The 18073-nt window shown below is 55.6% G+C and overlaps 1 protein-coding gene across 1 annotated transcript in view; it reads left to right on the forward strand.

Annotated features, from left to right (window-relative positions):
• LOC147707531 (dynein axonemal heavy chain 5-like) overlaps positions 1 to 18073 on the forward strand; it is a 1425553-nt gene that overhangs the window by 1152037 nt on the left and 255443 nt on the right. Inside the window, exons 79-80 of the mRNA XM_086925656.1 lie at positions 2035 to 2160; positions 2678 to 2786. Coding sequence (XP_086781782.1) covers positions 2035 to 2160; positions 2678 to 2786 — 235 coding nt within the window. The remainder of the gene's footprint in view (positions 1 to 2034; positions 2161 to 2677; positions 2787 to 18073) is intronic.

Below are 18073 nucleotides of genomic sequence, written 5' to 3' on the forward strand. Positions count from 1 at the left end.
GTGGCAAGATATTACTGTATATGATCATAAATGCTTTTCACTGGCCCTCAAGGTTCAGTCTGACAGCTTGGTGATGCTACTAAGGGGATAGCCCCCTATCCTAACTAGAGGAGGCCGCCCCGGCTGGGACAGATGTACTCACCTCTGCCCCCAGGGACCGCCCAATCTAACACTCTCCCTCACCAAGGCCCCACACACTGCCAAAACTAACCTCCACGAGGGAATGAAGGCTGTCACCGACTGGATGAGGAGCAACCGTCTGAAGCTGAACTCGGACAAGGCGGAGGTACTCATCCTCGGACCCACCCCCTCAGCCTGGGTCAACTCCTGGTGGCCGACCACACTGGGAACAGCACCAACACCCACCGACCATGCACACAACCTAGGATTCATCCTCAACTCCTCCCTCTCCATGGCTAAGCAGGTCAACGCTGTCTCCTCCTCCTGCTACAACACCCTCCGCATGCTCCGCAGTATCTACAAGTGGATCCAGACTGAAACAAGAAGAACGGTGACACAGGCCCTCGTCAGCAGACTGGACTACGGCAACGCACTCTACGCAGGAATCCCAGCCAAACACCTACGATGACAACAACGGATTCAAAATGCCTCTGCCCGACTGATCATCAACGTCCCCTGCCGGAGCAACATCACCCCCCACCTGAGAGACCTACACTGGCTCCCCGTCGACAAGAGGATCACCTTCAAGCTCCTCACCCATGCACACAAAGCACTCCACAACGCCGGACCAGCCTACCTTAACAGCAGACTCAGCTTCTACAGCCCCACCCGCCAGCTCCGCTCCGCCAGCCTCGCCCTCGCTGCTGTCCCCCGCATCCAACGAACGGCCTCCGGTGGTAGATCCTTCTCCTACCTCGCCACCAAGACCGGGAACACCCTTCCTACCCACATACGGCAGACCCAAGACCTATTCCCCTTCAGAAGACACCTCAAGACCTGGCTCTTCGAGCAGTAGCAGCACCCGCCCCTCCCCTCAGCACCTTGAGACCCTCACGGGTAAGTAGCACACTCTACAAGTACTCTGATTGATTGATTGATTGATTGAATTTAGAGGTTCAACAGGAATACCAAGGAATCGAGGCAATTGGCACTGAAAGGTGCTACTCTTTTGACTTACAGAGTGACTCTCAAAACATTATCAAGGAAATTATCTCTTTGAATTGTTAAGGAGGTGTTCCAGGTGAGAGGTCTTTTCTGTAGTGGTAAAGAAATAATGGGAAGGAGTTCGAGATTGATTACTTTGTTATGAAGCGGAGACTTTTCAGAAATGCAAGGACGGGATGAAATCATGTATAAAGAAGAGAAATGGAAGGAAAACTTTAAATTCCATTAAAGGTGCACAACATGTAAAAGTTAAAGTCAGGAGCTGTACTGTCGAAATTAATGCACTAAATCATAGAAATATAGGGTCGAATTAATTCACTTTACACACTGAACGTGCATAATAGGTCCTCAGCACTGAGCCAGCTCTGCTCTTCATGATATGGCTCCAGGGGATGTACATACGTGCAGTGTGTATAGTTAACTTGATACCTGATTACAGGAACCAGAATGTGATGGGAGAAGGTCAATGAGAGTTGTAATCAGTGCAGGACTAGACAACATATGCTCGTTTTTTACATTGTATAATTATATCTAACATCTATTCAGGCCCTGTGACGAGGTCATTGACCACTGCTACCACATAACTTAGGAACATTGGGACGCTTCAGCAAATCAGGGATCACAGTTACTCTCAATATGCAGATGGGAGCTTGGCTTAAGCCTACACCTTTCTGTGACTCTAATAGGAAGTATCTGGAACTCAGCATGGAAGAGACCGTAGAGCAGTTATCTGGGCATCCGCGAAAGGCCAAAGAGATAGCAGATTATCAAGGACTGATTCTGAGAGGGGAGTGATAATGGTGGCATCATCTTTGTGTACATCTGGGAGGGCGAATTATTTCTGGCAGTTTCTTTTACTATAATTTGATAGTAATGCCAGGCTGTTAATAATTTGCTTTTGTTTTGAAGCTTACACCTCCAGGAACAAGAATGGAAAGAGAAAGTGGAACAAAGCAGTTTATCTGAGCTCCTGACCAATTGTGTCATTGCTGCGGCCTTCCTCACTTACTGCACTCCACTTAGCATCGATGGAAGGTAACATTCAGTTTAAGGCCCCAGATAATACTTATCTTTTGAACAATGCATACACTGTATTCCTACTCTGTCAGTAAACGTAGCACCTGTTATTTGAACAGCTTATTCTTTCTTAGATTTTACTAAATCTGATTTACAAATTAGCAGCCCATTCAGACAGTGGGTAACCCAAGACTCACCAGTGGTGAAACAAGATGTCATAATAGTGCCTCAAAATATTTTGTCTAAATTGTAATGCATGAAAGTTTTGTGTGTGGAAAGGACCACTGTTTTCTTCTAGAGAAACTCTCTAAGTGGTGTTGGCTTAGAGAGAAACCACCTTGACTAGCATGTTCAATAAGGATAACAGAGGTATTGTTCTTGAATGTGGTCTAAAGACCATCTTGTAATTCCTTCAATATATTTCCCAGATAGCTGAACACTCAAAACATGCAGTTTTGTGACTTTAAATAGAGCTCTGATGTATGCGGTGCAGTGGAGTCAGCTCTTCTTACAACCTCTTTACTTGCTTTTCCAGAAAGCGTGTTACTGCATTTCTCTTCAGCGCCTGTGAAAGCTGTGGACTGACCATTCCACCAAGAATGCTCCTCAGAGATATCCCTCTCATGCAGTTTCTGCACAGCCCGGTAGGTAGAAGATGAGAAAAGCTATGCCAGTTTCTTACCACTGACTCCTTTTGGTGTAGGACATGGCAGGCGCACCATGGTTAAAGAGTACGTTTTTCTCCAATGTTGTTATTATGGATTAGGCATTTAGCAGGATTACATCATTTCTATCTAGATGTTTTCAGGCATTGTTTCTGCATCCATTTCTTCTTATTTCTCACTCCATCACCCACGGAGTATGTAGTGCTTTGCATGGAGCCCTAGGTTATCCGGTGTCTACATGGTTTCCTTGACCTCTCTCATCTGGTCTTATGCTGATGATGACACGCATATCATACTAAGGCTGTACGGAATTCTTTGGTCTGCTCAATCCAACTTTAACAACTTTATGGTTGTGTTGCTTACTCAATTGAATGAAGGTCAAGCAAAACTGAACTTTGATAAAGTAGAAGTCTTGGAAGTGGGAGGATCGCTGACATGGTGTGGCGACTGATGTAACTTTGGTCTTGACCATTCTGCTTGCTGCAGCCTTAGTACTGAATCTAGGATTTCTGTTTAACCAGTTCCCGACTCAAGTTCCCAGGTTAATTATATCTCATTGCTTTGACTATTTTACTTGTATCGAGTAAATAGGTATTACATACCCTTCTCATGCCAGTTTACCGTTATCCAGGAAGTACTGATTCCCTCTCCTACTGCAACTAATGCTATCTTGGCCTTTGTGCATACCTCATCAATTACCACTGAGCTGTGCAAGCCCTCTACTGTCATCAGCCTTTTTTTATGCACAAAGTTGTCAGTGGTCCTACAAACACTTTTTAGGTCTCACCTATTATATCCCGCAGGGATAAATAGGTAGAGATTATAGTAAGAGGAAAAGAAAAGTCTACTAGCCTGCGGATCGCGTACAGTTCATGTGAGCTATGCGCGTGCACAGAGCCAGCCACTTCACACACCACCATTTGTCTGTGCCTCGGCAACAGACTTCAAAGGCTGCCGCTCCCCCGCCCCGCGTGCACATCGCACTCCACCATTTGTCTGAGTCTTGGCATCAGACTTCAAAGGAATGCGCTCCCGCTTCCCCCCCACCACAGCAATGCCGAGAGCTTGGGTTTTTTTTGCATCCATTTCGCAGGGAAGCCGTGTTTTGTTCGGCGTTCTCTACACCTTTTTTGTTTTTTTCTGGATGAAAGTGAAAGCCTACAGTGCTTGTTTACAGTAGCCTTCCTCCTCAAATGCTGTTGCTGTGTTGCCATCTCTCTAGGGATACTCAGCTTGACAACACTTGACTTGCTAGCTGCAATGCTACATCCGCTATGCTTTTCCTCTAAACACGTTGATCCCTCGCAGACTGTGCTGACTCTGCCCCTCCTAATTCTGAAACTGACCAACACAGTCACCACGCAGTCTCTTCTCTCTGTCTTATGATGTCTGCCCTGCAGCCCTTTACTTTGGACCCTCACCCTCACCCTCACCCTCACCCTCACACCTCCTCACCCTCACACACCCTCACACCCTCTCACCCTCACACACCCTCACTCACCCTCACACCCTCACCCTCACAACCCCCTCACACCCCCACACACCCTCACCCTCACACCTCTCACCCTCACACCCTCTCACACCCCATCACCCTCACACCCCCTCCTCACACACCTTCACCCTCACACACCCTCACCCACCCTCTCACCCCCTCTCACCCTCACACCCCCTCACCCTCACATCCCCTCATCCTCACATCCCCTCACCCTCCCTCACACCCTCACACCCTCACGCTCACACACCCTCACCCTCACACCCCCTCACCCTCACTCACCCTCTAACCCACCGTCACCCCCTCTCACCCTCCCACATCCTTTCACCTTCACACACCCTCTCACCCTCACACACCCTCTCACCCACCCTCACCCTCACACCCCCTCACCCTCACACACCCTCACCCTCACCCCCTCACACACACCCTCACCCTTACTCCCTCACACCCTCACAAACCCCCTCACCCCCTCACCCTCACACCCCCTCACCCTCACTCACCCTCTCACCCACCCTAACCCACCCTCTCACCCTCACCGACCCTCCCACCCTCACACACCCTTTCACCCTCACACACTCTCACCCTCACACACCCTCTCACCCACCCTCACTCTAACACCCCCTCACCCTCACACCCCTCACCCTCACACCTCCACCCTCACCCCATCACACCCCCCACACCATCATCCCCCACATACCCTCACACCCTCACCCTCACACACACCCTCACACCCCCTCACCTCACACCCCCTCATAACCCCTCAAACACCCTCACACCCCTTCACCCTCACACCCCCTCACCCTCACACCCCCACACACCCTCACCCTCACACACCCTCACCCTCACACCCCCTCACCCCCTCACCCTCACAAACCTCCTCACCCTCACACCCCTCACTCTCACACCCCAACACACACCCTCACTCTCACACCCCATTACCCTCACACCCCCTCATCCTCACCCTCACACACCCTCACACACCCTCACTCACCCTCTCACACACCCTCTTACCCTCACACACCCTCTCACGCCCTCTCACCCTCACACCCCCTCACTCTCACCTCCCCTCACCCTCACATCCCCTCACCCTCACATCCCCTCACCCTCCTTCACATCCTCACCCTCACACACCCTCACCCTCACACACCCTCACCCTCACTCACCCTCTAACCCACCCTCACCCACCCTGTCACCCTCATCCACCCTCTCACCCTCCCACACACGTTCACCCTCTCACCCTCACCCTCACACACCTTCTCACCCACCCTCACCCTCACACCCCCTCACACACCCTCACACCCTCACCCTCACAAACCCCCTCACCCTCACACCCCCTCATCCTCACCCCCTCACACACCCCCTCACCCTCACACTCCCTCACCCACACACCCCCTCACCTCACTCACCCTCTCACCCACACTCACCCTCTCACCCTCACACACCATTTCACCCTCACACACTCTCTCACCCTCACACACCCTCTCACCCACCCTCACCCTCACACCCCTCACCCTCACACCCCCTCACACACCCTCACCCCCTCACACCCCACACACCCTCACCCTCACACACATCCTCACACTCACACACACCCTCACACACCCTCACTCTCACACCCCCTCACACCCCCTCACCCTCACACTACCTCACCCTCACATCCCCTCACCCTCACACCACCTCGCCCTCACACCCCCTCACCCTCACACCCCCTCACCCTCACACACCTCACCCTCACACCCCCTCACTCTCACACCCCATTAACCTCACACCCCCTCATCCTCACCCGCACACACCCTCACCCTCACAAACCCTCACCCTCACACACCCTCACCCTTGCTCACCCTGTTAGAGGCAGACCCGGAGGGTCGGCCGAGTACAGGGGGAGAGGCCTCCGGTGAGGGCCCTCTCCGGTAATCGTACAGACAGGTAACTTCTCCCCCACAGATGGATACCACACAGAGATGAGTTCTGCACACTTTTATATATATATCTTGAGGCAAGGTGATAAACGGTACAGCAGGACCAGGATACGAGGATCCTGTCAATTCTAGTCTCTCTTGGGAAAAGGGTAGCGGGACAGTCTGAGTACCGATCCGGTACAGAAGCAGCACGAGGTGGAGCTCACAATCCTCGAGCTGGAGGGTTTCGTAAGGATGGGCCGCGGCAGCGCCAGCAGGCTTCGAAGATGGTTCACGATGAGAAGGGCCGCGGCAGCAGGCTTCGAGGATGGTTCACGATGAGAAGGGCCGCGGCAGCGCCAGCAGGCTTCGAGGATGGTTCACGATGAGAAGGGCCGCGGCAGCGCCAGCAGGCTTCGAAGATGGTTCACGATGAGAAGGGCCGCGGCAGCGCCAGCAGGCTTCGAAGATGGTTCACGATGAGAAGGGCCGCGGCAGCGCCAGCAGGCTTCGAAGCTGGTTCACGAGAAGGAGCCGTGGCAGCACCAGCAGGCCTCTAAGGATGAGTTTGTCTCGGTGTCTCTCGACTCCAGGATACAACTGCCTTCCTGCTCTGGAGCTGCCCCAGTTATAGGTCTGGCCCCCTTTGATGTCCGGACCCTCGCACTTGGGGGTCGGGAGGTCCGGTATGAGGGAGTCCAGACACCCAGCAGGGGGGTGGAGCCAGCACTTCAGGGAGGCTGGGGGCGATCGACACCTGGCGGAGGAGAGCCATCACCGCGCCTCCTTCCATTGACCTGCCAAGTGGTCTCTTCACCCCCTGGGCGGATGGTGGTGCCTCGATGTCGGGTCCTGGCCAGGCCCGGGGTTGGGGTCGACCCGAGGCCACGCGGCCTGGTCGTGTGGTGTCCAAAATGGCGGCTGGGCCGAGGGCTGTGGTTCTGGAAGGGGGCCCGGGCCAGCCGATACTGGGGTGTTCAGGAGCTGGTGTTCCGTCGGGGACGGGCCGTGGGTGGCCCCGATGGGTTGCTGGGATAGTTCTTGTCTAGTAAATAGGAGGAGCAGGGGTCCGGGCCCCGCCATGCGGGGAGGGATCAGGCCTTCCACGAGGCCTGTCCAACATGCGTCCCCCCCAGCTGAAGGCAGGGAGAGTCACCCATCCTCTTGGGTACTCTCCTCGCCGATGCGGAAGAAGCGGGACAGGCCATCTGCGTTGGCGTGGTCTTGGCCGGGGCGATGCTCCACAGAGAAGTCCATCCCTTGCAGGGAGATGGACCAACGTAGCAGCTTCGGGTTTTCTCCTCGCATCTGCATCAGCCATTGCAGGGGTCGGTGATCTGTTTGCACTCGGAAGTGGGTGCCGAAGAGATAGGGCCGGAGCTTCTTGAGGGCCCACACTAAGGCGAAGGCCTTTCGTTCAATGGTGCTCCAGCGCTGCTCTCGGGCCAGCAGGCGCCGGCTGATGAAGGCCACCGGCTGATCAACTCCCTCGGTGTTGAGTTGGGAGAGGACGGCCCCCACGCCTTGATCTGAGGCGTCCGTCTGTACTATGAATTCCCGGCTGTAGTCGGGGGCCTGGAGCACGGGGGCGGTGCACATGACAGACTTCAATTTCTCAAAGGCCGCCTGACATTCAGGAGTCCAGTTGACTGTCTTGGGGTTCTTTTTGGACGTAAGTTCTGTGAGGGGCCCCACAATGCTGCCATAGTCTTTTACAAAGCGCCGGTAGTACCACGTGAGCCCCAAGAAGGCTCGGACCTCTGTTTGGGTGACCGGAGGTTCCCAGGCCTGGATGGCAGCGATCTTGAGTTGGAGGGGGGCCACCAGACCGCTTCCCACTTGGTGTCCCAGGTAGGTCACGGACCCTTGGCCAATCTGGCACTTGCTGGCTTTGATGGTGAGCCCGGCCTGCCGGAGGGCGTTCAGGACCTCCCGGAGGTGGTGGAGGTGTTCGGCCCAGTGGCGACTGTACACAGCAATATCGTCCAGATAGGCGGCACTGAATTCCTCGAGCCCCGCCAATACTTTGTTTACGAGTCTCTGGAAGGTGGCGGGGGCGTTTTTCATGCCGAATGGCATCACCTTGAAGTGGTAGTGGCCATCCGGGGTAGAGAAGGCGGATCGCTCCTAGGCCCCTGGGGTGAGGCCGATCTGCCAATAGCCCGCTGTCAGGTCGAAGATGCTCAGGTAGCGGGCGGCCCCCATGCGGTCAATCAGCTCATCTGCCCGGGGAATGGGATGAGCGTCGGTCCTGGTGACGGCGTTCAGACCCCGATAGTCCACACAGAACCTGAGTTCGGGGGCGACGCCCGGGGCGGCGGCCTTGGGGACCAGCACGACCAGGCTGGCCCATGGGCTGTCGGAAGGCTCGATCACTCCCAGAGCCAGCATTTTGGAGACTTCCATCTGGATGCAGGCGCGTACTCGATCCGGTACTCGGTACGCCCTGTGTCGGATAGGGGGGCTATCCCCGGTATCAACGTCGTGAAGGCACCAGGGGCTGACCCCTGGGATGAGGGAAAACAGGTCGGCAAATTGGAGCAGAAGGTCTTGACAGTCTTGGCGTTGCGCTGGGGACAAGGCATCGGAGAGGTTGACCCCTTCCACGGAGCCGTCCTTCTCGAGTGTTTTCAGCAGGTCAGGGAGGGGCTCGGAGTCCTCTTCGGTCCCACTGTCGGTAGCCATCAGGAGGCTAAGTTCCGAGCGCACAAAGTGGGGCTTGAGTCTATTGGCGTGGAGGACACGTAGGGGGTTCCGAGGTGACTCCATGTCGATCAGGTAGGTGACTGGTCCCTTGCGCTCTACTACTTTGAAGGGTCCCATCCATTTGTCCTGGAGGGCGCAAGGTTCAACCGGGGACATCACCCAGACCTGTTGTCCCGGCTCGAACTCGATGGATGAGGCATGCTGATCATACCATCGCTTCATGTCCTCTTGGCTGGCTTCGAGGTTGGCTTTGGCAAGTTCCCTAAATCGCCGGGTCTGGTTACGGAGGGTCAAGAGGTACTTGTATACATCCGGGGGAGTCTTCGGAGGGGCCACCTCCCACCCTTCTTTGACCAGGCTGAGGGTGCCCCGGACGGGGTGTCCATACAATAGTTCGAACGGACTGAAGCCCAGGGATTTCTGGGGGACTTCCCGGTAAGCGAACAGGAGGCACGGGAGCAGCACGTCCCATTGGCGACGTAGGGGTTCTTCCAGGCCCATGATCATCCCCTTGAGGGTGCGGTTAAACCGCTCTACCAGTCCGTTTCCTTGCGGGTGATAGGGGGTCGTGAATTTGTAGGTGACCCCGCACTGTTGCCAAAGGGACTTCATGTACTTGGAGATAAAGTTTGTGCCCCTGTCACTGACGACTTCCTGGGGGAAGCCCACCCGCAAGAAGATCCCCATCAGGGCTCGCCCCACCACCGGGGCCGTCACGGTCCGAAGAGGAATGGCCTCGGGATAGCGGGTGGCGTGGTCCACCAGGACCAGGATGAACCGGTGCCCCTGTGCTGTCCGGGGCTCCAGGGGCCCCACAATGTCTATTCCCACCCGCTCAAATGGGGTGGTGACGATGGGAAAAGGTTGCAGGGGTACTTTGAGTTTTCGGCCGCTCTTCCCGCTGGCCTGGCAGGTGGGACAGGCCCGGCAGTGGTTTGCTACATCGTTCCGCATCTTCGGCCAGTAGAAGTGGGTCACCAGGCGGCTGTACGTTTTGCTTGCCCCAGGTGCCCGGCAAGAGGCACATCGTGTGCCAGGTTCAAGAGGAAGTCTCTGAAGCGGAGGGGGACCACCAGCACCCGGCTGGCTCCCAGCTCGGCAATCTTTTGCTCACTGTAGAGTAGCTCATTGTCCCAATAAATCCAGTGGGCCCCCGAGGTATCTCCTGCGCTCTGGGCTAGGGCTTGTTGCCGGAGTCCCTCGAGGGAGGGACACGTTCTTTGCTCCTGTCGGAATTGTTCCTGAGTAGGACCACCCTCTTGACGCCACTGGGCCAGCTCTGGGAGGTCCCGGAGCCGATCAAGTTCTTCCTCGCTGGACTCCGGGGGACCGGGCTCCGGGGTTGTTTCTTCGGTGACGATCGGCGGAGGAGGTTCCGGCCATTCCGGTTCCTCGGGGCTGGAGATGGCGCGGGCGGCCATGGACCGGGTCGTTACGCAGACCCATTCAGGGAGGCCCAGCATCCCCAGGTGCTCCCTTCGCTCAACGGCGGACCAGGGGGAACTTTCGAGGTCGTTCCCCAGGAGGCAGTCTACTGGGGCATCGTCGCGGGCAGTCACTTTTAGCATGCCGGACACCCCTCCCCACTCGAAGGGGATGCAGGCCATCTGACACAGGCTTTCGGAGTTGTCGGCCGACCGCACTGGACAAAGTACATTTGGTAAGATCTGCTCAGGGGTCACCAGATGGCAGCGGACTGCGGTCACACTGGCCCCTGTGTCGCGGAGGGCTTCAGCCCGGTGTCCATTAATGGTGACCCACTGGCTGTACTTCTGTGTGTTGGCGGGGAGGGGCGCCCACGGAACCATGTCTCTTTCCCCTAGACAGACCAGGGACATGGCGGCGGGTTCCCACTCAGGCCGGTATGGTTCGTACTCTTCGGCGTCCTCTTGGGCCGGTTCTTCTCCCAGGGCGGCGGCAGCGACCTGGCGGGGCAGGGGACTCTGGTTTTTCGGGCAGTTGGGATCATTGGCGTAGTGGCCGGGTCGTTGGCATCGGTGGCAGGTAACGTTGGCGTGGAACCCTGGTCGCATTGGAGGGCTTCCTCTTCCGGCCGGGGACGGGGTGTTGCTGGTGGTGGGCAACGTGACGGTGTCCCTGCCCCGACCCTGGCCTCCTCCTCCCCCCCGGGGGCGGTGGGGCCCTTGGGAGGCCCTGTTCTGTTCGCTGGGCCAGCTTCGAGGAACTCGTGTGCTCTCCCATCGGTCTGCTTCGATGGCGAGTTTCCGAGGTTCAGTCAATTTACTGTCAAGGAGGTGCTGCCTGAGTTCGACGAAGCAATTATTGGAGAGATGCTCCCATACAATAAGGTCGAACAATTGCTCGTAGGTGGTCACCTGGCTGCCCTTGATCCACCCCTCGAAGGCTCGGCTAAAAAAGTTCACGTACTCCACCCAAGTTGTACCCGGGATTCGTTTGCAGTCGCGGAACCTCTGGCGGTACATCTCTGGCGTGAGCCCATATCGAGTGAGGAGGGCGGCCTTCATGTGGTCGTAGGATGTCATCTGATGGTCGGGGAGTTGCAGCAGGGCGTCTCGCCCTTTGTTGACGAATTTCCCCCATAACCCGGCTCCCCAGTCGCTCCGCGGGATCCGGTGGGAGGTCATGGCTACCTCGTAGGCTTTAAACCACTGCTGCATATCATCGTTCCGGTAGTATTCCCTGACGACATCCTTGGGGATGTTGACCTTGGGGTCCGCAGGGGTAGCGGGGCTCTGGTGCCCGGGGACGCCGAGGTCTTTGTTCTGCCGTCGAATTTCGAGCTCCTTTAAGCTACGCTCATGCTCGTAGGCTAGTCTTTTCTCTTCCAGCTCTCTCTGACTCTTTTTCTCTTCTCGCTCCTCTCGGAGCCGTAAGTGTTCTAGGGTTATTTTTTGTTCTGCTAATTTGAGTTCTCCATCTAAGCGAAGTCGAGCCAGTTCCAATTCGTGGAGCCGGCTCTTCTCCCGTTCTCGGACCTCTTCGGACGAGAGGCTCGGTCTTCTTTCCTCTGTGAGAGCGGTACTTGTTTCGGTGGTCTCGAGGTTTTGATTTTGTGGTGAGGGTGGTTCCGTCTCTACCCAAGACTCTAAGGCGTGTTTGAGGTCATCTTTCGTGCTCAGTCCTGTGGTAGCAATGCCCAGTTCTATACAGAACTGTTTTAGTCCCTTGTGGCTGTATTCTTCTAGCTTCTCCATCAGGAATTTTTCTGTTGTTCCACTCTCCTTTGTCGTCATGGTGGCTGTGTGTCGTGGGGTGAGTTACTCTCTGTACGATTATGCGTCGGCTCGGATCGCGCCGCTGGCCACCAATGTTAGACGGAGACCCGGAGGGTCGGCCGAGTACAGGGGGAGAGGCCTCCGGTGAGGGCCCTCTCCGGTAATCGTACAGACAGGTAACTTCCCCCCCACAGATGGATACCACACAGAGATGAGTTCTGCACACTTTTATATATATATCTTGAGGCAAGGTGATAAACGGTACAGCAGGACCAGTATACGAGGATCCTGTCAATTCTAGTCTCTCTTGGGAAAAGGGTAGCGGGACAGTCTGAGTACCGATCCGGTACAGAAGCAGCACGAGGTGGAGCTCACAATCCTCGAGCTGGAGGGGTTCGTAAGGATGGGCCGCGGCAGCGCCAGCAGGCTTCGAAGATGGTTCACGATGAGAAGGGCCGCGGCAGCGCCAGCAGGCTTCGAGGATGGTTCACGATGAGAAGGGCCGCGGCAGCGCCAGCAGGCTTCGAGGATGGTTCACGATGAGAAGGGCCGCGGCAGCGCCAGCAGGCTTCGAAGATGGTTCACGATGAGAAGGGCCGCGGCAGCGCCAGCAGGCTTCGAAGATGGTTCACGATGAGAAGGGCCGCGGCAGCGCCAGCAGGCTTCGAAGATGGTTCAAGATGAGAAGGGCCGCGGCAGCGCCAGCAGGCTTCGAAGGTGGTTCACGAGAAGGAGCCGCGGCAGCGCCAGCAGGCCTCCAAGGATGAGTTTGTCTCGATGTCTCTCGACTCCAGGATACAACTGCCTTCCTGCTTTGGAGCTGCCCCAGTTATAGGTCTGGCCCCCTTTGATGTCCGGACCCTCGCACTTGGGGGTCGGGAGGTCCGGGATGAGGGAGTCCAGAAACCCAGCAGGGGGGTGGAGCCAGCGCTTCAGGGAGGCTGGGGGCGATCAACACCTGGCGGAGGAGAGCCATCACCGCGCCTCCTTCCATTGACCTGCCAAGTGGTCTCTTCACCCCCTGGGCGGATGGTGGTGCCTTGATGTCGGGGCCTGGCCAGGCCCGGGGTTGGGGTCGACCCGAGGCCACGCGGCCTGGTCGTGTGGTGTCCAAAATGGCGGCTGGGCCGGGTGCTGTGGTTCTGGAAGGGGGCCCGGGCCAGCCGACACCGGGGTGTTCCGGAGCTGGTGTTCCGTCGGGGACGGGCCGTGGGTGGCCCCGATGGGTTGCTGGGATAGTTCTTGTCTAGTAAATAGGAGGAGCAGGGGTCCGGGCCCCGGCATGCGGGGAGGGATCGGGCCTTCCACGAGGCCTGTCCAACACACCCTCTCACTCTCACACACCCTCTCACCCTCACACACCCTCTCAGCCCCTCTCACCCTCACACCCCCTCACCCTCACATCCCCTCACCCTCACATCCCCTCATCCTCCCTCACACCCTGACCCTCACACCCCCTCACCCTCACACCCCCTCACCCTCACACCCACTCACCCTCACACCCACTCACCCTCACTCACCCTCTCACCTACCCTCACCCACCCTCTCACCCTCCCCCACCCTCACCCACCCTCTCACCTTCACACATTACTTTCACTCTCACACACCCTCTCACCCTCACACACCCTCTCACCCACCCTCACCCTCACACCCTCACACCCCCACACCCCCTCACCCTCACACCCCCTCATCCACTCACCCACCTCCTCACCCTCACCCTCAGACCCCCTCACTCCCACACACCCTCACTCTCACACCCCATCACCCTCACACCCCCTCATCCTCACACGCTCACCCTCACACCCCCTCACTCACCCTCTCACACACCCTCACCCACCCTCTCACCCTCACCCACCCTCTAACCGTCACACACTTTCCCCCTCACACACCCTCTCACCCTCACCCTCACACCCCCTATCCCTCACCCCCACACACACCCTCACCCTCACTCACCCTCTTACCCACCCTCACCCACCCTCTCTCCCTCACCCACCCTCTCACCCCCTTTCAGCCTCGCACACCATCTCACCCTTAAACCCTCTCACCCTCACACCCCCTCACCCTCACACACCCTCACACCCTCACCCTCACAAACACCCTCATTCTCACACACCCTCACCCTCACACCCCCTCACCCTCACACCCCCTCGCCCCCTTAAACCTCACACCCCCTCATACCCCCACACACCCTCACACACACCCACACACACCCTCACCCTCACACCCTCTCACACCCCTTCACCCTCACACCCCCTCACCCTCCCACCCCCTCATCTTCTCACCCTCACATCCTCACCCTCACACACCTCACCCTCACACCCGCTCACTCTCACATCCCATCACGCTCACACACCCTCAATCTTATACCCCATCACCCTCACGTACCTCATCCTCACCCTCACCCTCACACACCCTCACCCTCACACACCCTCACTCACTCTCTCACACTCACACACCCTCTTACCCTCACAAACCCTCTCACCCTCACACCCCCTCACCCTCACCTCCCCTCACCCTCACATCCCCTCACCCTCCCTCACACCCTCTCCCTCACACACCCACACCCTCACTCACCCTCTAACCCCCCTCACCCCCCTCTCACCCTCATCCACCCTCTCACCCTCCCACACACTTTCACCCTCACACACCCTCTCACCCTCACACACCTTCTCACCCACCCTCACCCTCACACCCTCACACACCCCCTCACCTTCACACCCCTCATCCTCACCCCCTCACACACCCCCTCACACTCCCTCACCCTCACACCCCCTCACCCTCACTCACCCTCTCACCCACCCTCACCCACCCTCTCACCCTTACACACCCCTTCACCCTCACACACCCTCACCCTAACACCCCCTCACCCCCTTAAACCCCACACACCCTCACACCCACACACACCCTCACCCCCTCACCCTCACACACACCCTCACACCCCCTCACCCTCATACCCCCTCACACCTTCACTCACCCTCACTCACCCTCACTCACGATCACACACCCTCACCAGCATAGCATAAAAAAACATAGCATAGCATAACAAAACAAAGCATAGGATAGCAAAACAAAACGTAGCATAACAAAACAAAACATAACATAGCAACACACAACAAAACATAGCAGAACAAAACAGAGCATAACATGACAAAAGATAGCATAACATAACATAAAACAAAACATAGCAAAACACAACAAAAACATAGCATAGCATAACAAAACACAACAAAACATAGCATACATAACAAAACATAGCATTGCAAAGCATAGCATAACAAAACACAACAAAACAGAGCATAGCATAACAAAACAAAACACAACACAACATAGCATAGCATAACAAAACAAAGCTTAGCATAGCATAACAAAACATAGTATAACAAAGCATAGCATAGCATAACTCAACATAGCATAACAAAACATAGCATAGCAAAACAAAGCATGGCATAATAAAACACAACAAAACATAGCATAGCATAACAAAACATAGCCTAGCATAACAAAACATAGCATAGCATAACAAAGCATAGCATAGCAAAACACAACAAAACATAGCATAGCATAACAAAAACAACAAAACATAGCATAGCATAAAAAACAAAGCATAGGATAGCAAAACTAAACATAGCATAGCATAAAAAAACAAAGCATAGGATAGCAAAACAAAACATAGCATAGCATAATAAAACATAGCATAACATAACAAAACATAGCAAAACACAACAAAACATAGCATAGCAAAACAAAACATATAATAGCATAGCAAACATAGCATACCAAACACAACAAAACATAGCATAGCATAAAAAAACAAAGCATAGGATAGCAAAACTAAACATAGCATAGCATAACAAAACAAAGCATAGGATAGCAAAACAAAACATAGCATAGCATAACAAAACATAGCATAACATAACAAAACATAGCAAAACACAACAAAACATAGCATAGCTTAACAAAACAAAGCATAGCATAACAAAACATAGCATAACATAACAAAGCATAGCATAGCATAACAAAACATAGCATAGCATAACAAAACACAGCATAGCATAACATAGCAAATCAAAGCATAGGATAGCAAAACATAGCATAGCATAAGAAAACAAAACATAGGGTAGCAAAACTGTTGGACCCGGCCTCGTGCCGTGGTCCGACCCCTCCCGCATGGCGGGTCCCGGACTACCGCTACCCCTGTTCCCCGGACAAGAGCCGCACCTTCCGCCCCTCCGGGCCACTCCCCAGCTCTTCCCCGACGGAACTCAGACTCATATCCGCAACCCTCTCGGCTGGCCCAGGCCCTTTCCCGAACCACCGTCTCCGGCCCAGCCGCCATCTTGGACCCTCCACGACCAGGCCCCGAGGCCTCGTGTCGACCTCAGCCTCCGGCCCAGCCAAGCCCCGACATCGAGGCACTACCATCCACCCAGGGGATAAAAGAGACCACTTGGTGAGTCAATGGGAGAAAGAGTTTCAATGGGCCCCCATCCGTCTGGTTTCGATCGCCCCCGGCCTCCCTGGGCGCGGGCTCCACCCCCCCGCTGGGTGTCTGGACTCCCTCATCCCGGACCCCCCGACCTCCAAGTGCGAGGGTCCGGACATCAAAGGGCGCCAGACCTATAACTGGGGCAGCTCCAGAGCAGGAAGGCAGTTGTATCCTGGAGTCGAGAGACACCGAGACGAACTCATCCTTGGAGGCCTGCTGGCGCTGCTGCGGCCCCTCTTTGTGAACTATCCTTGAAGGCCTGTTGGCGCTGCCGCGGCTCATCTTCGTGAACCATCCTTGAAGGCCTGCTGGTGCTGCCGCGGCCCGTCATCGTGAAACATCCTTTGGAGTCCTGCTGGCGCTGCCGCGGCTCATCTTCGTGAACTATCCTTGAAGGCCTGCTGGCGCTGCCACGGCTCATCTTCGTGAACCATCCTTGAAGGCCTGCTGGCGCTGCCGCGGCCCGTCTTCATGAAACATCCTTTGGAGTCCTGCTGGCGCTGCCGCGGCTCATCTTCGTGAACCATCCCTGAAGGCCAGCTGGCACTGCCGCGGCCCCTACCAGAGAACCATCCAGCTCGAGGATTGAGAGCTGTACGCCAGATATCCCCGTACCAGGCCGGTACCGAGACTGTCCCGCTACCCCCTTCCCACAGAGACTAGAATTGAAGGGATCCCAATATCCTGTTCCTTCTGTATCGTTAAGAATAACCTGCCTAAGAATACCTATAAAAGTATTGAGAACCTATCTTTGTGTGGCGTCCATCTGTGGGGGGGTGGTTGCTCGTCCGTACGATCTGAGGAGAGGACCCTCGCCAGGAGTCCTCTCCCCCTTGCTCGGCCGACCCTCAGGTTCCCCGTCTAACATTGGTGGCCAGCGGCGCGATTCGAGCCGACGCAAATCGTACGGAGAGAAACTCGCCCCACTACAAACACACAGCAACCATGTCGACGAAAGTGATCGGAACAACCGCAAAATTCCAGATGGAACGGCTGGAAGAGTACAGTCACAAGGAATTGAAGCAATTCTGCATAGACTTGGGTATCGCTACCACGGGACTAAGCACCAAAGACGATCTCAAGCACGCCTTGGAATCTTGGGTGGAGACGGGAGTGTCCCCACCCCAAAGCGAAAACATCGAGACCACGGAAACCGTTGCAACCCCCGAGGAGGAGAGAAGAGCGGGCCTCTCTCCCGAGGAGGCCCGACAACGATAGAGGAGCCGGCTCCACGAGTTGGAACTGGCTAGACTCCGCTTAGATGGGGAAGTAAAACTAGCAGAAAAGAAGATAGCCCTTGAACACTTACGACTACAGGGAGAACGGGAAGAGAAAAAAAGCCAGAGGGAGCTGGAGGAGAAGAAGCTCGCGTACGAACACGAGCGCGGTTTAAAAGAACTAGAAATTAGAAAATAAAACAGGGATCTTGGCGTCTCAGAGAACCAGAGCTCCGCTCCCCCTACGGACACCAAGGTCCACATTCCCAA

The sequence above is a fragment of the Lissotriton vulgaris genome, chromosome 6 (assembly GCF_964263255.1).
Source record: "Lissotriton vulgaris chromosome 6, aLisVul1.2, whole genome shotgun sequence".
Classification (NCBI taxonomy): Eukaryota; Metazoa; Chordata; class Amphibia; order Caudata; family Salamandridae; genus Lissotriton; species Lissotriton vulgaris.